The 22413-nt window shown below is 38.5% G+C and overlaps 2 protein-coding genes across 2 annotated transcripts; both read right to left on the minus strand.

Moving 5' to 3' along the window:
* Positions 1 to 70: 70 nt before the first annotated feature.
* On the minus strand, positions 71 to 1144 carry uts2r4 (urotensin-2 receptor 4). Its single transcript, XM_074689365.1, has one exon. The coding sequence runs from the start codon at positions 1142 to 1144 to the stop codon at positions 71 to 73; it is 1074 nt and encodes a 357-aa protein (XP_074545466.1).
* Positions 1145 to 3335: 2191 nt separating this feature from the next.
* On the minus strand, positions 3336 to 22076 carry LOC141804759 (arf-GAP with dual PH domain-containing protein 1). Its single transcript, XM_074689376.1, has 11 exons — positions 21778 to 22076; positions 19022 to 19152; positions 18218 to 18309; positions 14268 to 14350; positions 14074 to 14186; positions 12524 to 12670; positions 11127 to 11210; positions 10930 to 10992; positions 6739 to 6810; positions 4821 to 5052; positions 3336 to 4616 (listed from the first exon to the last, which is right to left on the minus strand). The coding sequence occupies exons 1-11, from the start codon at positions 21863 to 21865 to the stop codon at positions 4588 to 4590; spliced, it is 1134 nt and encodes a 377-aa protein (XP_074545477.1). The 5' UTR covers positions 21866 to 22076; the 3' UTR covers positions 3336 to 4587.
* Between the last annotated feature and the right edge of the window lie 337 nt (positions 22077 to 22413).

A 22413-nucleotide genomic window follows, 5' to 3' on the forward strand; every position in this document is an offset into this window, starting at 1 on the left:
GGCTCCAACACATACTCCACCTTTACTCCACTTACTTGTTGGTCTGTTCTCATTAAACCTTCATTGTCCATTAAAGGTCGTGCAATGGTGTAGTCACAGCTGACCCAGGGTCAGCCCTGCTTGAACCCACAGACTGACCTTTCTGTGCCAAGTAATCTTTGTAGTTCCTAGTGAGTAGGGTGTATAGAAATGGATTGATACAGCTGTTCCCATAGGTCAGACACGTGACAAAGAAATTCACATAATTATGTGCAGCTTGAGACAGTGATCTGAGGGACTCTGGAGAGAACAGTTTGGCTAGCTGCCATCCCCAGAAAGGTAAGAAACAAGCCCAGTAAGCCACAATGATGCTAAAGATCATCGATACCACTCTTTGTTTGAGTCCTCTTCTTCTTGCAGAGCGACTGCTGCCTCCTAAGCTAGCTTGCGCTGCCCAGTAGCCTCTAGCTAACCCTATATACAGCCCAACAATTACCAATCCAGGAACTAAAACACTTGTCAGAAACAGAACGGTGATGTATGCCTTGAAGGGTTCAGGAGTCCAGGTAGGGAAGCAGATCCTCTTCACCAAACCAGAGGCAGATGGTTTGCCCTCCCTGAGACGTATCATGACCATCATGGGAAGCGTTAACACAAAAGCTAACCCCCAGATAACTCCTGCGGCTAGCTTCCGATTGTGAGACGAGGACCTGTGTGCACTGAAGGGCTTCGCAACGGCACGATAGCGTTCTAGGCTCATTGCGACCAGAATGAAGACACTGGCATGCATGGTGAGGAGGTCCAGACTCAGAAGGATGCGGCAGCCGGCCTCACCAAACAGCCAGTCATGGGCAAAGTAGGTGCAGACCACAAAGGGGATGGTGGAGAGGTAGAGCAGGTCAGCCAGGGCTAGATTGATGATGTAGACGTACATAGAACCAGTCCGACGTAAAGCAGCTGAACGAGTAATGATGAGAGTGTAAATGTTGCCTACCATACCCAAGGCGCACATGATCATGAGAGTGGCACCAAGCAGGGAGGTCACCCAAAGGCCCCCACTGCTTCCACTACCACCATCACTCTCCTGGTACCCGGCATCCTCTTCCGCTGGGTTTAAGACAAGTCCCAGTTTAGGATCAATGGTGGTATTGGTAGTGCAGTTCATTGCAAGTTCACAAAGGTCAGAGGTCAGAGGTCAGACTCTAATATTTAAGAGCCAGCTTTCACAGGTCCAAGAGACAGTTGGCTCTTCTTTTTGAAAGGTGCTGATTGATAGGCAAATGAGCAAGAAGGACAAAGATATCACTTTTAATCCATAGAAAAGATCTGAGCAGTACTCTGACATTGCTAAAACTTTAAAGACCTTCACGGCAGACCCGTGTTTGTGTCTTTTTCCCCAAAAGCACAGTCCTCCACACAGCTACAATCCAATATTTTCCCCAAATGGACTGTGAAAGCCTCAAGCAAAGATTTAAGCCACCCAGAGGTCCCAGACATGAGAGATACTCTCAGTTACAGAAAAGCAAGGATTTCTCTGTGAAGCTTCAAGGGTTGAAGTAGATCAGACAAGAGTCAGTGGAAGCAGCAGAGTGGCACAGTGAGTCAGGACACCTTTTTCAGCTTCAAAACCTGTGATAGTGGACTCCTGCTTTGTAGAGAGGGGCTTGAAAAGAGTTCAGTTATAGATATGCCTGAATCCCATTGTTTCAGAGTATGAAAGAGGTAATCCAGTTTTGTTTTCTTTCCTACATCCTCAGGGTTAAATTCAGTAGTGATGGTTGACTCCAGGGCTGTAAAAACATCCAGTCGAAGTCTTTCCTCTTGGTTTCTACCTGCATGGAAACAGCAGGCTGTATGGTATCCAGTTTGGTCTTCCTCTGTCTCCTCAGTTCCCTCCGTTAATGATTTGAGGCATCACAGTTTATCCTCAGATCTTCAGCCTTTGACTCCCCTGCTGCTAAGAAATAACTGATAGCACCATTCTCCTGGTCGCAGCTAACTCTCCACCTCTTCTCATCTGCCCTCTGTCTTCCCTCTTTCACACAAAGGTGAAAAACTAGCATGTGTATATACATTACAAGGGATTCCTGTAGGGCCTCAAACTGCTGTCTTGGAGCGAGTTTTAGAAACTCAGAAATCCTTGTCTGTGTCCAAAACCAGGCTGAAACATACATAATTAATGACTGACACATTTAAAATATGCAACATAGAAAAAGGTGTAAAATTATTCAGCTTATTTTACAAAAGATAAGCTAATTCTCTAATCTGCCAAATAAAGACTACACACCTTATTTCTGCTTACTTCTGTAAATCAAAGCTCAACACATTTTGATCCTTTTACACTTTTCTTATAACACATATTTTTCTCTACAGCACTGTCTTCAAAAAATTTCAGATGCCTGCAGCTTGTGCATAAATTTAAAGTTAAGGATATGATATTTGAATCAGTTGAATTTGATAGATGAATTAAATCACTATATTTTACAAAGTGAACTAATAAAAAATGCAATTAAAGATGCTATGAGCACAATGTGTTTTAGCTGGACTGCCTTGCCACCCGCTGGCCTGCAGTCTCATAATGCTATACAATGCTCTGAGATAAGGTATTTATCAGAACAGTTAAGTTGGAACCATAGTTTAGTAGTCGTCTATATTTAATGCTTCTGGCAGCCTAGTGCTCTAAGACATGTCAGTAATTTGTAACATTAGTAAATCCTGGTTAGCTATGTCCTGCCAGTCATCTACCAAGCAGAGCAAACATAACCTCACTCTTCATTTTATTGACTGACTCTCAAGTTTGAACAGACCACTGCAGAATAACTGCTGACAGTTAGGCTCCTGTTTCCACCATCACTACAAAATGAATCATAGAAATTGTTTTTAGCTGAGAAAAACACAGATGTTTCTACCTACTTACTTCTAACTTTGTCAGCTGGTGTGGTGTTGTCACAGAGACTTAGACCTGATGTAAATCAATCTGGTCCTGGACCCAACTGAGAAGCTAAGAAGTAGCATTTTGAAATAACCTTTATTGGCGTTGAAGATTTTGTTTTAAGTGTGGATTACGATCAGGCATATATCTAGAAGGGAGACTTTTGCAAGATCACTTATGAACTCCTCACAGCCCCTTTAAAATGTGCAAGACAGAAAATAAATAAATAAAATGTGTATGGGAAATGACTGACTTTTGAAATGATTTTATACAATTGGAATTAAAAACAATGCAAAATACCTTGAAGAGGCTTTTGTATTTAAAGCATGACCCTGAAACAAAATTTGTACTAAATACTGTCTATCTTGTTCCTGAATTAATAACATTGGTGCCATCAGCATTGTGTATTTCAATATATGACGGTCACATTGTTTTTTAAAATAGTGGTGTGAACAACAACTGACATCATACTTGGGCATGCAAAATTGTGCTCTGTCTTTGTCTTGTTACAAAGCACATCAATAGGTTTCCATATGTGAAAGAGAATTCTGTGAGAGTTGAATAAAGTTTCTTTGTATAAGTAAAGTTTTGACATAGTTTAACCATCTTTAAAAGCAGAGTGTAGTGGAAATGTTCTTTTTTTCTGGCTACCAAGAAAATCCATTTTGCAGCAGGCAACATTTTTTGTGGAAAGTAATATTTATAAACTGTAAATAAAAAATAGCTATGTAATTCATCACTGTGGTACTTATAAAACCTAGGTACGTGAGATAACTGAACATTTTAGATGTGAATTTCCCGGCAGAGACTTGTATGTGTAGTGTTTGCCACATGGAGGCACTGTTAGACTGTGATAAAGCCCCTCTGTGATTCCAGGTTTTCTACACCAGTCCATTTGTTAATCTGCTTTATTGGCTTTAACAGAAAAACTCATCTCTGTCAATATCTACTGATAAAAAAATGTCAATTTTAAAAGAAAATATAAAAATACAAAATTAATCTCATGATATAAACTGTACAAGTAGTGTGTCTTGGGATACTGATTTGCTTAGAATAAAATAAAACCACAAAATGGTAAGGAAGCATGAACCCAGCTGCTAATACTCCTGCTCACAACTAATTTTCAAAGTAATGAGAGTAGTTAAAAAGTTTATATCAGAGTAATCTGTAAATAAGATTTCGTTCTGTGTAAAAAGAAATGTTATGAAAAGGCAACTCAGCAATAAACCCAATATGATTAACATGGACAGAAAACATTACCGCAAAACTACAGGAAATATTGGTTACACTCTGAAATTCTGGTCTTATTATCTTACCATAAAGGTGAATTGTTTTAAATTTCTATAATAAGTTTGCTTTAATAAGAGAAACAATGTATGAATGGGGTAAGGTCCAGGAATACGTATCTGCTAATAAATCAGTGACCTTGCATGCCACAACAGAAAAAAAAAAAAACTCAATAAAAACACATTTATCCCTGTACACTAATGACACAAATTCACAAGTGAATGTAATCTGTTCCCCTTGTTAGCATTAGTAACCTCCAGGTCAAAGGGGACTGTAGAGATCTTGGGTATCAGTGAAGGGGTGTGTTGTGCTGTGAGCTGATGTGGGCCTTGTGTCAGATCAGTGGTTGGCTGAGGCAGAAGGAGATGGTTCCACTGGTCTCAAGTCCATCAATGCCTGTGCTTGAACAGGGCCTCCACTAGAAAACAAAGTCCAAAGTAAGTAAGTAAGAAGGCCCATTGTGTCTTCATAAAAAGTTGATATTTTTCTCTGTCGTTAAAGAAAAAAATGAGTTTGCACTGCCCTCTAACAAAATCCAAGAAACACATAAGAGATCACCATTAGTTTCAAAGGGTGAGTCGTCAAGTAATGGTAACTGACAGACAAAGTTCCTGGTTCTTACTTGTGAACTCCTGGGGAGACATCTGAGCACTTAAGACATCATCAAAGTGCTTCAGCCAGTCCTGCTGGTCGTTCTCCGTTTCACAAGTGAACAGGAAGCAGCGATCAGGTGTTTCTATGGTGATACCATACTGCCAAGCACCATTGCAGTAGGTTCCAGCAGGTAAGCCGGCGGAGACGCTGTAACCATGGTCCTTGTTTCCCAAAAACACCTCACCTTTGGCAAAGGCGTCCTTCAAAACAGTGAGAGTTGAAGACACTGAGGTCAAGGTAAGAGCATAAGGCCTCAAACATGTTTGTATCGGACAGGGAAAATGTTAAAAATGATCAACTTGGTGAAAAATATATATTAATCTTTCTACTTATGGGACCAAGACAGTGTAATAATATGTCTAGAAAGATTTATGAAAAATCTGGTAGCATGGTATTAATGAAAATGAAAATACAGCATCAAATGAGAAGTATGTATTTCTGAGAAATTTCAGCTTTGCTACTCTGATCTACCAAACAGCAGTTTCAAAGATGCAAATTGTGTTGGTCGGGAAAGATAAGAGTTGGTCTTTCCGCCAGGTAAAGGTTCATCACGATGGACAGATTTTTAATATCTGCACCATATTCACTCATTTGTTGTAAAATTAAGATGATTTTTGCTAACCCAAACTATCCAATGACTTTCACCCCAGCACACAGTTAGGACACCTTGGTTTTAGCTGAAATATCTTTTCTAATTGTTAGGTGGATAGATGTTCCAATAGTAAGAACAAACACATTTGTGCTTACAGCCTATCTAATTATTCACAACACTTAAATTGCAACTTATTTGTATGATATGCACAATTAATCAAGCTTTACTGACTCACTGATGACTGATTTACACAGCCTTTATCTAGTCGAAGGCTGTCAAATCGAAGAGGAGTTGGAACAAATAACAATGACCCCCGGTAACAGCATCCTCCAATGAAACACAAGAACTCACAATGGAGTTCTTTAGTTTTCTGTTGTAACAAGTGGTGTTTTTTTACTGTGAATATAAATCTTTCTCTGTTTCTGAGCAAAGTGGTATTCAACTGCACTTAAATTAATGGTGAGCTATTGTATTCACAACCTCTAACCTGCATCATTTTATAACTACTAGCGTGATAAAAAGTATATTTTCTTTGAGCTTCCACCACATATTCCCAGTCCACACCACTTCCCTAGACTTCCTGTTCCTTTTTATCAGTCTAAGGGGTAAAACGGACATCTTAGTCACTTAGCACTAATAATTATTGCACCTCTTCATTGAACTATTACATCAGCCTCAAAGATAAGCTCCACTGGCTCGGCTATCTGATGTGTCTTTAGCCAAGTCTTGGGAAATCAGGATCCCGTCCTCTCAAGGCAAGTCTCTGTGATAACAACTCCATAAAAATTCCACTCAAGCCATGCGCTGACTCAGAATCTAGCTTTCACAATTTCCCACTTGAAAAGCCCTGACATTGAGTCTGAATGGGGCATTAAATTTTGATGTGGTGCCTGATACAGCTTATAGGATAGAGCTACTTAGCAGGTTAGCATCCCACTGTCATTTTATTAGATAAATACATAAAGTAATGGAAACAAAAATAACAGATTAAAATAATGGTGTGAATAATAACAGGATATATCACCCTCTCCCCAATGAGTCATAGCTTCGTACTCTTACAACATCTACTTCCTCTTGTTTGCTTACTGGAAAAAACACTCCCTCAACTCCAACTCCCTGATGTGATCAATTAATTCTGCTCAAGCACAAAAATACCATCAAAGCATTTCTGTCAGCAGAATTTTATCAGAAATCTGAACCATGGTGGATCAGGTATCATCTAAATGCACTCCATAAACTGATGCCTACACCAAACGTTTGTGTAGTGTGTAGTGGGTGTGTAAAGACTACATACCAGTGGATCTTTGAAGTACATGAGCCGTCTGTGGTCCAGAGTGAACCAGCGTTTCTTAAAGCCTTCTGTTTGCTGCAGACAGACACATTGACAGAGACGGTTAGACAGGAGGTGAAGGAGACAGAGAGGGAAACAGACACAAAGCAGCATTGTGTTTATAACAAAGCTGCTGTTTTTCTGGTATCTAATTTAAAGATGATTCATGCTGCGCTCTTGAAGGACTCTTTCCTGTTCAGAATTTATACATTAGAGACTCTCATACATTTTATAAGACCATGAATCATTGAAGGACCTGAGGCTGTAGCTGATGATCATGAGTCTTAAAATGTATCCTTCAGTCTTTAAATACTCAGTAAAACATAAAATCTATAAGAACAAGGGGGCCACTTCAAGTTATCTGTTCTTTTAGATTAAAACTCCAAAAAGATATTCATTTAAAGGGGCATTGATCACACAAAAGCAGCAAACCTATGCATGTCAGAAGCTGAATTCAGCTACTACTTTGAAAGCAGCCTTGCTTTAAAAAAGGAATTCAAACAAACCATTGGTGCAAACATGGAGTGGACATGGTTGGAGTGTATTACTATTAAAAGGCTTTGAATTCTGTACATAATTTAAACATCTATTTATAGACCTTAAGTGGATATTTTTGGATCAAGAGGTAGAAGCTAGGGATGTTTCTTGGTGACTAATTTCATAGTGGTTTAAAGAGAAATTACATTCTGACTAAACGTATGCAGATTGAGTAACAAGTCCCTGCGGGTGAATTTAATACAGACTGATCCATAAATAAGTCTAATTGGGAGAAAACACTCAGGAAACAGGTGAAGTTTAGCACAATGTATTCAACATAGGCAAACACATGGTTACAGAGCCTGAGGGGCCTGTCAAATCAGTTTGCTGATAGTGGCTATAGGGCTACAAGATATTAAGTTTCAGCATCATCATTGGGGCGTGCACATGAACACCATTCACATCACATAACTCGTCATGAGAAGAAAAACAAAAACCTATAACCTAAACCATATGGACCCCAAAAATATATCTTTGAGCCTTTTCATTAAGTTTAGCACAATGTATTCAACACAGCCAAATACATGATTTGCTGATGGTGTTTGACATTAACTAACATAAACTACTGCCTTACAGATTTATGCCATCGTGCCTGTGCTGGTTACGCACTGCTCCATTCGAACAGTTGTGTTCTGGTTAAGGTACACACAGTCTACACACGAGTTCATCTCAATTCATAGGTCAAAATACCAATATTGTTGTTAGAGTATGACACATAACTGACATATTGGGCCCACAATAATAAAAGTATTGATAATTTGTTTAAATAACTAGCAATTCTGGTGATCACCAGACCAATGTTAATTCATTTACCCTTGTTTAATAAACTGTGCCCAGTTTTGACAGATTTTGAGTGTAATCTTACTTTCACATTAGTTAGCTGAGCAGACCTTAAGTTTCTGATTTAAATAGCTAACAACTAAATGTCCCTATAAAATAAACATAAAATTAGGGCTGAACAATTAATTGATTTTAAACCGACATCCCAATGTAATAGAATGCAATTTTCAAATTGCAAAGGCAGCAATTAGAAAAAAAAGTTTCATGTACACAGATCTGGAGGGAATGTAGTAACTTGTACTTGTTCTCCCTTAAAACCAGAAAAAGTCAAAATGCTGTTTTTTTCTGGCAAAAAAAACCAAAAACCTGTGGGCTACAAAGATCCATCCAGTAGATCGCAGAGCCATACCCCTTGGTCACTTTTTTTCTGTATGGTTTGTTACTCTTACTGACAACTGGAGGTCAGTAAAATTTCACAGTGTTCCTTTTTCTTTTTCAGTTAAGAAGTGCAAAAAAGATTTGTTTAAATGCCAACAGTATATTTTGTTGGTTAGTCATACTATAAAATGACTTAGAACTTGTGTTAAGGGAACAATGCAAGGGATTAACGTCCCCCCAAAAAAATCGTATGCTCACTTGCAATCGCAATGTTGGTCTAAAAAAATCTCATTTAAATTATTTTCCAAAATCGTTCAGCCCTATATAAATCATTTGAGAGTTTACTGAGAAGTACAGTCAGACCCTCTCTTTTTACTAGAAGCAGAAATTCAAACCTTGAGGCCCCTAACTGCGGCCAAATTGTCTTGATAAAAGTATTTGATGTTCTCATTGTGGCAGAGCCCTGAACATTTGGCTGCTACCCTTTGATTTTAACTGTGAATTCTTTGACAAACATGTCTCAAATGAGTGTTAGAGAAATTACATCTGAAGTCCATTTAGCAAATCAATCCAATGAACAAAGTTCTTGAGTCTTTTCATGCCTCAGCATGGCAGGCAGAGATAAAACTGAGAGTGTCTTTGTCTGAGTAATGAAGCAGTATTGTTGCAAAGTATCAGGTTGCTCTGTGCTGCTTTTGTAGGTGTTTTAGTCTGAATCCTAGGCGTATATGTACCTGTACATATGCTAATCCAAAGGTGCTGGTAGGAGATAGAAACAGAGACATGAGTGTCAGCTTAATCCCGACACATGTCTGGATTTCTGTTTATATTTTGAGGTTTTGACACCCAAGGATTATGAAGATCCTCAACATGAAGCCTTTTATTCCCTTGCAGACAGACTGACAGACATGTGAGCAGGCAGGTATGACCCCTCAGCTGTCAGTCAGCTGGAGAGCAGCCACACTGACAGCTTGGCGATTTAACGTCTCTGCCCGGATCCCATTCCATTAAGGAAGAGTGAAACTGAGCCAGGATTACAGGGGGATGAATTTAAGGATGGAGCTGTGCCAAACTAGGTAAAACTAATTTAAGTTTGTAAATTAATTCAGACTTACACCAAGATTTGATCCCTTTTGTTATAATTCATTTTAGTTTTCTGTAAACCACTTTGGAGAGTATAAAAGTTGCACTCCATTTTCTCTTTAATTTAAGGAAACCAAAAATCAAGAGTTTATGACTAATTAAAATATATTTTTCTTTGATAACCACTGAATAACAGAAGGATTACAACAGTTTATTTGCAACACCAAGATGAGGCTCATACTCGAACGTCAAGGACATGTTGAAGCACACGCTCACCCTGCAGTTTGCCTGAAAGACTAATTCACAGCACATTGTCCTCTGCTTTGAGTTAGGATGTCTCTCAAGCTGTCTTTTGGCTGTGAAAAAAAATCCTCACAGCCATTTCCAGAGATAAAGGCACCAGACAAGAGCAGGCGTTTTTATGATTTCAGGACATCAATGTAGCTGTTTCATCTCACCACTTCTTCGCTAACTTTGTGAACACAGGTCAGTAAGAGCTGGATTTGCATCTTGACTTTGCTGAAACCTGGAAATGTTTCATCTATATAGACTATCCATGAAAGCTCATAACCACAAGCAGTACGTAACGTTTAAACAGAAGGTAAATTTAAGAGCTTGGAACATATAATTGAGCACTACAATGGGCACAAATGGGCAGACTCAGAGTTTTTCAGGCGTCACTTTTGGGTCATTATATGACTACAAAGCAGTGTTAAAAAATAACACTGTAGGCTGGGTATAATTTTATATTACTGGAAACTACACAAAGCTTTTCCAGCAGAGACTGAAGAGTGTTAAAGTAAGGAGTGTTAAAAGTTTAAAATCACGCAAAGCTACTTTATAAGTGTCTCTGACTGACATAGTTAAAGGTAAAACAGATGATTGTGGCTCTTTCTAAAAAAAACTGTCACATTTTCAACTTGATTATCATTTTAATTTAGCACATAAAGCAAAATCCAGTTGGTTATATCATTTGGAATAAAAATGGCATTAAAAATTCGACACTGCCTGGATAATTACAGCTTATCTCTGTAACTACCACAAATGATAGAACAGCCTCAGGTATTTGCTTAATTGACACTATGAGGAAATAATTCAGACAATTTCAGGGGAAGACGTGCAAATTGTAATAAAAACCTCAGAACCCCAGGCAATCAATTCAGTTTTTAAATTCATACAACAATTATTAACGATGGCCACCTTTCTTTGTATTCAGATTTATGTAGATTGAGTAACACATTCCTGCAGATTATTTTATTACAGACTGATCCATATTTGCTGATCCGTGAAATTTCACTGGCAATGGGAAATGAAGAGAGGAGAAACACAGCATGTGTTGAATGTGTGTTTGTGTGTACGTGTGAGTGTGTTACTTGCCCTGGGTCCTGTCTTTTCCATGTATCCTTCTTTCAGAAAGTTCCGGGTGAGTTTGGGGATCAGCTAGAAAAAAAAGAAAAAAGTAATGAAAAATTAAACAAAAAAAACACTATGAGTAGAAAGAGAGTCCATTAAAAACAGATTTGCATATTCATTAATAAAAAATAAACTTCATGTGGATACAGTGTTTTACTCACCTCAGCATCTGTTGCCCCAGGAAAGGCCACCTTGAGATAGTGAAGCTGGACCGCACGAATTGAGTTAAACCAATCTACTATCTCCTAATGGACAGAAAGTGTTGGTAAGAGACAGAGGGAGAGAATTAGTTTTTACATTTGCTATTTATTGTTTCTTTTATTAACAAGAAAGGTAAAGCCTGTGGAGGTAATGATTTCCCAACAGCAAAAAATTAAAGGCTTCAACAAAGCTAGAAAGTAGCTTTGTACCTTGGAGAGTACAAAACAACTTAGTTACAGCATGAGTCATCATGATAATAAATCTTATTGACCTGTAATTATTAACATTATTCTACACTCGTAATCCTTGATCCCCAAAAATTCAAAAGCTAACAAAATGATGCATCATAGTTAAGCTGCTGCAGTTTCCCCCCTACTTCCTGTTGCAAGGTTGTTTAAAAATAATGAAACCTTGGCGGTGTGTTTTACTTTAAAAAACGCCATTGCTTCTTAGTTGGTACGATAAATGTGTTTTTACTTTGTGTCAAACCAAATTAAGTCATCACCAAGTGTGTGAGTACAGCTAACCAGGCTGATCTCAGTGATCAGCTGCACCATATACACTGACAGAGCACTATTTTGGAGTGTGCAAATTACCACAGATCTGAGGATAAAGCTAAACTGGAGAAGTTGGCTGCAGCACTTGCTAAATGGGTACCAACTGACGCAGACCAGTCAATATTGTGGAAGACTTTGGTCTAATTGACATCTTCACATTCTTTACTGTCCCTGGAAACATTAGGTTCACACATACAGAGCCTGTAATAAGCAATGAAAGCATCCAAAGTGGAACTCCTGAAAAGTGCAAATGCTGCTACATTATCCAGGGATCCCTAAACAGTGCCTGCTGCAGTAACAAGATATATTTTGTGTCTTATAAAGAAACACACTTTGGCATGTCTGCTGTTATAAAATGTATCCAAGACTGACATTAATGTGCAAGTGTCCTAATAAAAATCTCAAGAAAGTTAATGGTAATTTTATTTTGTTTTTTTGCAAACTCAAATATGTTTAATCATTGAATTTAAATGTGCATCTTTTTGTTTTGATGTGTATCCTTGTAACGCAAGGTTTTACTACTGATGTGGAGATTATTGTCATCACCTCCTTGACCAATGAGGAAAAAATGAAATGATGGTTTAAGAAAGCACAGTCACAACAAAGAGCCAGTCATTACAAGCTAACTTTTGCCGCAGTCTGACGTAGTAGACAAACGCTTTATGTAAAGATCATGGCGCTCACACAGACACACACACGCACATACGCACGCACGCACACACGCACGCACACACGCACGCACGCACGCACGCACGCACGCACGCACGCACGCACACACAAAGCAGTACAGGGATGCACACCTTGCCGTTGTCATGGTAGACAAAGATGTTACGTGTGCTGTAGTCTTTGAGGTAGGTGATCTGCATGCCGTTAGGGTTTCCGATCTTCTCTGGCTGGAGGGTCGCATTAATGGAGTCTACTTTGATGACAGCTTTGGGCTCCTTAGCCTGCAGGAGAAGGAGGAGGGCAGCTGGTAAATTAAATTATTTCCTGCAGCTCAGCACTCTTATTATTATAATGGTTCAGTACAATGCCCACATTATTTCTGTCTGGAACTTGAAAACATGGAATTACAAATTAAATGCACCAGAAGCAGTCCATCAACCTTTCATAGATTAATTTCTTTGACCATTCATTGGAAGAGTTTTTTTCCTGCCCCTGTTTAATAGAAAAAGAACATTCTGAGGATGGTTCATGGGTTGAGCTCTTTTTTGCCTTATAGCTCTGAGAACATTTCTTTGAACTTTTATATAAACATTAGTCCAGTATCACTGATAGCCATCATTAGGTAAGTCTGGAGCTAATCCCTGGAAACCCGTTTGTGAATCCATAGTTGGATCTTCTCTGACATGAACCCAAATAAGTACCTATAAAAAAACAGGATCTGTGTCACTATGTCTTCTCTACTCTTCTCTTTTCCGTGAAAATCCAATGCCTATTTTTCAAACACAACCCAGAATTTAAAAAACAACAACAGCTAAAGAAGAAGATCATTTTTTGCTTATAGCAGTAAGGGAGTCAGACTGTTATATTTTGCACATTTTAAGGTTCCTGTGAAAGCTATCCAGCTCACTGGCTTCACCTGAGCAACAACCAAAGTTTCACTTTTATCCCCACTGTGACTACAAGAGGATGTTTTTCTTTTACTGTTTTCTGCAGCAGACACCTGGAGAATTCATGTAGAATATTGCACAGTAAAAGGACTCCTGGAGGACAGAAAAAACTTCACAATATGAAATGACTTTTGCATACTGAGATGTGCCACAGCACAGCGGGAGTGCATACTGGAGACAAAAAAAAGAGCCAGAAACAGCATTTATTGGAGCCTTTTTTTCATATTTTATTCCCACCTTCCCTGAGCTGGTTTACTGTGACAAACAAAAGGCTCCCATTGCACCCAGCTCTAATTGGTTTGGGTGGTGTACAGCTTAGAGAATCAGCTACACTGACAGAGAGGACAGACTGCTGGCTAAGCCTGTCTGAGCACGCTCAAAGTCAGTGAACGAGAACAGTACACATACGTACGTACAGGAGATAACTGTATGTGTGTATGTGTATGTGTATGTGTGTGTGTGTGTGTGTGTGTGTGTGTGTGTGTGTGTGTGTGTGTGTGTGTGTGTGTGTGTGTGTGTGTATGTCTGAACACGGCAGAACATAAAGCAAAGGGGTTGTTCCCGGAATATTCTCTATGTTGAAAGTACCACCTAATTTGGTTGTGGTTGAATGTGTGTGAATGTTGCTCACATGCAAGAGAAAACTCTAACTTGAGTGTCATCTGCATGCAGAGTGTCAGTAAAAATGCTTTTAAGATGCTTGAGTGTACTACCAATGTCATTAAAGCTGCTCTTACGTCGTATTTTGTGAAGTACTTTAGAGTTCCCTCTCTCTCAGAGAGAACGAATCGTCTGCTGAGAAACTGCCCATTGTCCCGCCCTCTTTTCATCAACAAGCCATCCCTGATTCCTGCAGGAAACCATCAAAAAGCATCCATTAGCATCAGTACATTTTAGTGCATACATTTTGGGTGTGTGCGTTCACTCTCACCTTCTTCATACGTAAAGGTCTTCCCAGGCTCAGTGAACTCTTTCCTCTCATACTTGGCTCTGATCCACTGCTCCCTCAGCACCCTGAACACGCACAAACAGAAGAAAACTTTATGGGACTAGCTTGGAAAAAGTAAAAAGGTAAAAACACCCCAGCTTTGGGCTGTTCTGTGTTAAAAGAGTACCCAGGGTGAGAGAGCATCATCTTTTTTTTTCTATTTTGCTTCAGTTCACCCACTGAAAAACTAAGTGTATTTGCCAGGAGCACTATAAACCTTTAGTTCCTTTTATCAGTCTTTAAAATGAAAAATGTGTAACATAATACTTCAGACCAAGGTAATCAAACATCCATATATCAAGGGACTTAAATTTTTTGATACCATTATGCTTTTTTGTGTAATTATCAGTTAAGCTTTGAAATCTAGCACAAAGAACAGATGATGCAGCTTGGATTCTGTACAACTTCTCAACTTCTCTTTACCAAGTTTACCTGGATTATGAAAGCACACAATCCTCTAACAGCTACCATCTTTTCAAATGCACTAGCCAGCGATTCTTTAAAGATGTAAAGAGACGACATATTTGTATCTGATATAAATACTTGCAGTTCTGGCACAGTTAGCTGAAAGCAAACTATAAATCAGGATTGAACTGTAACCATGAAATTAGTGACTAACAACTATCAGTTTTTAAATATGTTGTTTTCTTGAGCTTGATAATGTCTTTAGAATCAAATAAAACAAGTATAGATACAATTAAGTTCATTTGCTCTTTTTGTGATTAACCATTTAACTTAGTCCAAGCAATGTTCCGATAATTTCTTTCTCCCTTAATTAGTAAGTTTGACTCCCATTTCACATGTACCAATGTTCCTCTTCACCAACCTTTAACCCTGATGATTTAACACACTACTGTATGTGAGTAGGAAATGTTTGAGCATAAATTAAAATTATGAATAATAATAATAATAATAATAATAATAATAATAATAATAATAATAATAATAATAATAATAATAATAATAAACTTTATTTATATAGCACCTTTTAAAAAATGTTTACAAAGTGCTTTGACACATAAAAACATGGCACAGAATAAGAGAAAAAAACAGCAGGCTGAGGGAGGTGAGATATTATACAGGCAACAAAATAAAAGAATACAGAGGGGGGAAAGGGGGAGGGGGGTGACGACATCACATCAGGAAGAAAGACGAAAAAGGATGATAGGTGCATGTGTGAGAAATACAAAAAAATGGAGCAGAGGTTTGAGCTGTCCTCAAGGGAATTTTTACAGATTCAGTGGTGTGCTTCCTCTCCTTCTTTTCAACACACACTCTTCAATTCTCACACGGGCGAAGACGCTATAAACCAGAGGCAACTGTGGCAGCTATCATTTCAAGCCACATGAGAAGTTTTGCATCTACATAAAACAGCCAGCCTCACATTCATACAATTCCAAACATTCCTGTCTGGGAGCTGCCTGGTGCAGGCGTGGTTATACACACTATAAGACACAAAACTGTGGAGTGTCAAACAGGTAAAATGACAAAAAGACAGAAATGCTGCAGACTAGTAAAAGACTCCCACAAGTAGACTCAACTCTTTGACTTGCTTTTGATCAAAGGAGGTATTTCTTTTTGAAGTTATTTTTTGGGGGGCTTTTCATACCTTTAATCAGACATGAGAAGACAATGGATGGATAGAGTAGGAAAAGGGGTGAGAGTGAGGTATGACATGAGGGAAACAGGCCACAGACTGGATTGAAACCAGGGCCACCGCCTCGAGGGCAAACCTCATGGGGCACAACCTAGACTTCTAGTCCATCTGCGCCCAGAAAGTTTTGTAAAATGCAGACGGCTCATTAGAGATATCCTGAGAGTTGATCTATGAAAGTTCTCAAAACTTTGGCAACAACCCAGTTTACCTCTGCTAGTCATTATCATAAGTGGCTAATCATGTTTAGTGAATTGTCTATTTGTATGTGGATTAACTGTAGGGTACTCTAATGGCAGCCATTAGTGATGATGCAAATAAAAAAAAATGCCCTTGCAAGTCGCATATGCTGACAATGATATAACTCATAAATTCAAAGCCAGAACACTGACACTGATGCTAAAGGCACTTAAAAATGGCATCATAATAAAGAAAAAAACTTGAAAAAAAATGGAAGCATGATATCTATGGAACCCCAAAAGATTCATAATTAAATAAATGAAAACAACATTTTGAAATAAATACCATTTTGATGAAATAACAGACAAGCATATAATATGGCAATTAAATTGTGAAATAAGGCAATGTCATTATGAAATATGTTTTATTATCCTTTCATATCGAATTATTATAATTAAATATTTCATAATGATCATTTAAACAATTTCGTACTTTTTTAGATAATTACTTTTTATTCATTTTCCAAGCTTTTATAAAATAATAATAATAATGAAAAAAATGTTTCTTTACAAGTCAATTTTATTTCAAAATGTTGTTTTTCACAACGGCCTTTTTATTTCATAATGTCATTTTTCAGCATAATATCTTGGTCTGTCAATCAAAGCTTAAAGGCGGAGCCAGTTCAGTAATTGGCTGATCCTATACATAGACATTGCAGCAGCACTTGCAACATCGATTCAAATGTGAAGACGCCAAATCTGGAAAAGCTTACAAACTAGGAGTGCATGCTACCCTTCAGAAAGAATGGCTGCAGAGCAGAAGACAGTTTCCGAGTTTCTCAGGGAAGTTGCAAATCGGTTGGACAGCAGCAGAAGACCTGAGCCTGAGAGAGGACTTCAGCAGCAGCAACGTGTTTTAACTGAGATGGTGTCTGGAAGTTCACAAAACAACAGCCCAGCAACGGCGCTACCAGCACAGGTCCCACCCTCTAGCTTTGATTGACAGACCAAGTCATTCTGATGAAAAAGGACATTATGAAATAAAAAAGGCCATTGTGGAAAAGGACATTATGAAATGAAAATGGACTTTGTTAAAAACGTTTTTTTATAAAAGCTTGGAAAATGAGTAAAAAGTAATTGTTTAAAAAAGTATGAAATTGTTAAAATAATCATTATGAAATATTTTATCATAATAATTCGATATTAAAGAATAATAAAACATATTTCATAATAGCATTGCCTTATTTCACAATTAAATGCCCATATTGTGTATTTGTCTGTTATTTCATCAAAATGGTATTTGTTTCAAAATGTTGTTTTTATTTATTTAATTATGAATCTTTTGGGGTTCCATAGATATCTACTCTTACTCCAAACAGGTCAGTACTTTCAATTGTGATAGTCCAAATCCATGTTAAAGAAATGAAAGAGGGCATAGAGTTCTTGTATTCAGGCGTCATACTTCCCTGTGGTGCCTCTCCAGTGTGTTGGTTAGGAGGTCACTATGGAAAGACCCCATTATTTTGTTTTAAGTCTTGTGATGATGACTTGCAACAACCTTACTACCACATCAATTCTATTATAAGCTTATCATTTGTCCTAAGACAAAATACTCTAAAAAACTTTTTTTTTTGTATTTTCCTTCCTTGCCAAACTCCATATTTGCATGGTCAAACTTTAACTGTTAAAGCCAGTAAAAGTCTGTGGCTCTGTTTGACAGTTTCTTGATAAGGAGCTGGCAGGTAGCAGGCGGCAGGTGGCAAACATAAATTACCTTTACAGGTTAACAATAAAACCATATAATCTCACAGTATGCACATGTGCACTAAACTGACATTGCATCCCTTCTTGAAATGAAGACTCCTGTAGAGTTCTTGTCAGAAAATGTACCATTCAGTTCTCTGATCCTTTCTTGTAAAAGCAGAACAGCTGCATTATTTTGGCATGCAAATTATCCCACACTGAAACACTTACATTTGTTCATGTAAAAACACAACAGGTCTCATAGAAAACACATACTTTGTTTAAATCTTCAAGTGTGAGTTTCCATTGTTACTTACTGGCAGTCTTTGTGTGTTGGTTTGTAGTAGTACACTGGGACAGCAGCCTCATATTTACTCTTCATCAGGTCATTACCGTTCTCAGCCATGAACTACAAACACACAGCACAAATATTAAAAACTCAATTTCTTTAGTCTAAATCTTTATTTATTCTTGAAAGGACAAGATTTGCTCAATTCATTTGACAGTTTTAACACTGTATTTTATTTTTTCAAGAGAATAACTTCACAGGAATGAAATCTTTGTAAGCTTTACAAAACACTTCAAAGTAACCTTAGGGGTGAGACATGTTTGTAGTTAGAGCTGTGCAAAGCACCAACATCATCCATCAAGTGGTTACTCCCCTGCACAGTTCAGAGTCTAAGAATGTGATTTCTAAACAGTTCAAATATTTAATCTGAACTTGATACAGTTTTCCATAAAAACTTAGTGACTGTTGACTTTTGTTTTCAACAGCTGTGTACTTATCTAATGCTGGCTGTAACAAGATGCCATAGATGCATTACTGTTACAGGAGTTATGGGAAAACTTGTGTAAAAGCTTGCAACAAAAAAAAACAGAATGTACAAAACAAAAATCAACATTCCCCTATGATTTTAGTCCTTCCTATATCCCTCTCGTCTGTCATGTTATACACTTAACTGTCAGTGTAGATGAAAACAGTGAAATGGGACTCATGTTTTCAAAGAGCTGAAGTTGGTCAGATGGCAGATTCTTTATCCCTCTGGATAGAGACATCTTAACATTATCAATTTTTTTTCATTGACACATAAAAAACCCACTGGGTCCTGCTCTGGTCTCACCTGAACCTCGTGGTCCTCCCAGTGAGACAGACTCAAAGACTTGACCTTGCTGACATCAGGGATGTTGCGGTGGATCCCGGAGCAGGCCAAACAGATGAACACTCCCAGGGAACAAGAGCCCCATGTAGGATCTGGGAAGATGAGGAAAAGAACAAACTGAGTATGTGAAGTGTTATCTGTGGCTCAGGTCTCTCGTACTTGGTCTCTGGTCTCCCTTACTCCTCTACCTGATGCTAGTACCACTAAAGGAGCTAGTGGAATGAGAACCTTTCTTTTTCTCACCAGAATCTTTTCCCAAAATGTTTTAGGTTACTGCAGTCTGTGGTTGTAGTTTCTTTCTGTATTTGGGCTGGAGAACATGGTGTATGTAGTTACCAGTCTATTTGATCCCTGAGTTATTGTTTTATGAGTTAAGGCTGTACTGAGAGCAATAGTGTTTGGCACAGCCTTTATCATCTTCTATCCCCTCCCCATGTATTGGGAATATCAGGAATGCAGTCTTTGCTGCTTTCGGAGGAATTCTGGGTTTTCTGTCCTTCTCAAACCTACAATATGTTATGAGAAGTTTTAAATTGGTTTTGAGAATGGTCTAGATTTAACACTGGCATGTTTAAATGGTGTACTAAAGCCTGAGTGAGAAGCTGCTTTTGCTAAACATAGCCATACTTGACAATTGTCTTCGGGTCAGATGCTCAGATAACAGACTAAACCATTTATGGCAAGGTCTCGGGAAGAGAACAGCTTCAGATTGTCTAGTTTAGATTCACAGTGATGAGAACACGGGCCAGATGAAAGAGAGCAGGAGTATTTTTTTTTTTTTTTTTTACAAATACAACAAAGACAAATACAGGGAGGGATAAACCAAAGGAAGAAAAGTTGAGGATTGTCTTCTGGCTGTTGTAAAAATCAACACTAATACTTTACGAAATAAAAAGGCACTATAAGATACCACTAGTGTTAATTAAAAAAACAAAAACAAAGGGTGTATAAACTTTTCTATAACCATGGCTAACACTGAACTCCTGCCGTCTTCTCCTAAACAAACTTTAATGCGCCACACAGGATCTCTGATTTGACCACAGCTGTCTTACCTCTCTGATTCACACTCTGCAATTGCCAGAACAAGAAAAACAAAACAAAACAAAAAATGTTTGTTTGTAAAGGACAGAGAAATTATCTTGTTCTTATTACTGCAGATCACATGATATAAACAAACATGTAAATGCAGATTCACAATCTCTTTCTTCTCTGGTCATGAGGAACATCAATGGGGCTTAATCTTTGACACTTGGCAGGGACAGCTGTCTTTCAGTGTGCCACTTACACCAGCAGCACCAGTCCAGTTTTATTATAAATTATGGGAACAGTACATCCAGTTGACCTCCCTTGGATGGATAAAAGATTTGAAGGAGGCATCGATAAGACCGAGCGGCGTACTTTTCTTTACTGTGCTGCTCAGCTACGAAACAAAACAAAACAAAACAAAACAAAAAAACAGTGCCTCAGGGGCTATATTAAAATATTTTCTAACTTTGATGAAAACAATTTGGTTGAACTGGGGATAAAACATGCTAAACTTGCTGTATGGGAACAGAGCTAAAATCAGATGAAACTATAGAAACTCTTACTTAAAAAACAAAAACAAAAAAACAAAACAAAACAAATCTAATAGCAATAATCTAAAACAATTAGGAACCCTGGACAAATATCTTGAAATAAAAGCATCAAAAATATCAGTCTAAAATAGCGCTAAACAGTATATGTTAACCTCAATTACAAAAAAAGACAGAGAAAAAGATGGGCACATTGAAATTACCAACTGATACTTACATAATGTAATATCCAAATTTGACTTAGTATCATCACCCTCTATCCGTCAATCTATATGTATTTTTTTTTTCCAGATCTATTATACTAAAAACCCATTTGCAAATGAATTGCAAATAACATGCATTAATCAGGAATCTAAAATCTGATTATTTGGCAGCCCTGCTGTTATGTAGAATCAATTCTTTTTTCTATTCTCTTCTAGATTCAATCCAGTTTTAGGCCTATGGGAGAAAATTACAATGAAGTGTTTACAAAATGTCAATATATTGGTGAAAGCTTGACAATACAACCTCTGCTTGAAGGTACAGTCTTTGATTCTTGCAGTCTCCATACACTGATGACATGAGGTTCGCAGGTCTGTATTGATTAAGATGATAAACTATAGGCCTACGGGCTATGGGCACCATGTCTGTATCCATATAAAAGGCAGCTGCCACTTGAAAAGGTTTCTATCATTTATGCGTAAGTGCAAGAAAAAAACCCCAGATGAAACAGCTCCAGATGGGTTTGAACTAGTACTGCGTTCAAGCCCTCCACTCAGCATGTCAAGACTTGTTGAACTCCCAAAGTATCACTCCTGCAGCTTCCAACTCTCCATACCAAAGTCTACCTGTGCTGCTGGAGAAACCAAGTGCTTTAGAAGAGCTCTACCTTCTTGGCCTTTACTAACTTTACCACGGCTGCGAACTAAAATGACAAAATGAAAACAACGTCTCAAGCATAATTATTCCTTTCTGTTAACTCTAACACCACAGAGCACTGGCTGCTCCAACTGACGTCTTGTTTTATTGATAGCCTGTAAAATGTCAGATCACCTGCACAATGTAGGTACAGGTCACTCAGAACTTCCTGTACCAACACAGACTCCGGGCATGCTGGTCAGTATTTCAAAAGTAAGGAAAGCATTAGTAGTTATCTTAACTCACCTGGAGCGCCACAGTCCGCACAAATGTCATTTCCAGGGTTTTGTAGGATATCCCTCAGAGCACGCGTGGCTCTCTCATTTGTCGACATTTCAGAGCTCAGGTCGTTTATTCCTCTACTTTCAGAGACACAGAGAGAGGGGGAGACAGACGCGAGAAAAGGGAGGGGTGGGGGTGCCGTAAAGCCACAGAAGGTAAGTGAGGTGTGTCTCGTCTTCCCCTCTGAAGTCCCACCTAACGTGCTGCAGGCAAGTCCGCACAGGTATCCGCCCTCAGCACAGGAGAGGTCCGCATCTGATTGGAGAAAAATCAAGAAGTCTACAAAAGTTTACACAAAAATACCCAGCATAGTGCAGCCCTGAAAACCTTAATCCCCCTTCAGATATGTGCAGTAACACCTGTGGAGATATGAAGTCAGGTCTCCCTCTCGGTCCCGGACCCGGCCTGTGTTTCGTGCGAGGGGCGGAGGGTAAGAGAAAGCATGCAACAGCACACAAGGAAGTGAAATGCTGAGGTTGTTCAAACTTGTTTTTCCGCATTATGCCGCTATTCGAGGCTGGGTTACTGCTGCACCAAAAGTTTTTTTTTTTTCACCGACCAGGAGAAGTTTAAAGAGTTCAATAATGAGGCAGGGCTGTC

Source organism: Halichoeres trimaculatus, unplaced genomic scaffold (assembly GCF_033239565.1).
Source record: "Halichoeres trimaculatus isolate MK-OKI-2021-1 unplaced genomic scaffold, fHalTri1.1 fHalTri1_scaffold_2, whole genome shotgun sequence".
NCBI classification, from domain to species: domain Eukaryota; kingdom Metazoa; phylum Chordata; class Actinopteri; order Labriformes; family Labridae; genus Halichoeres; species Halichoeres trimaculatus.

Bases quoted from the DNA above. Each gene is read 5' to 3' on its own strand.
- LOC141804759 (XM_074689376.1), bottom strand. From the start codon at position 21,865: ATGTCGACAAATGAGAGAGCCACGCGTGCTCTGAGGGATATCCTACAA. The intron at 19,153-21,777 runs GTGAGTTAAGAT...TCATCTTCCCAG, and splicing joins TGCGGACTGTGGCGCTCCAG to ATCCTACATGGGGCTCTTGT. The intron at 10,993-11,126 runs GTGAGTAAAACA...TTTTTTTTCTAG, and splicing joins CTGGGGCAACAGATGCTGAG to CTGATCCCCAAACTCACCCG.
- uts2r4 (XM_074689365.1), bottom strand. From the start codon at position 1,144: ATGAACTGCACTACCAATACCACCATTGATCCTAAACTGGGACTTGTC.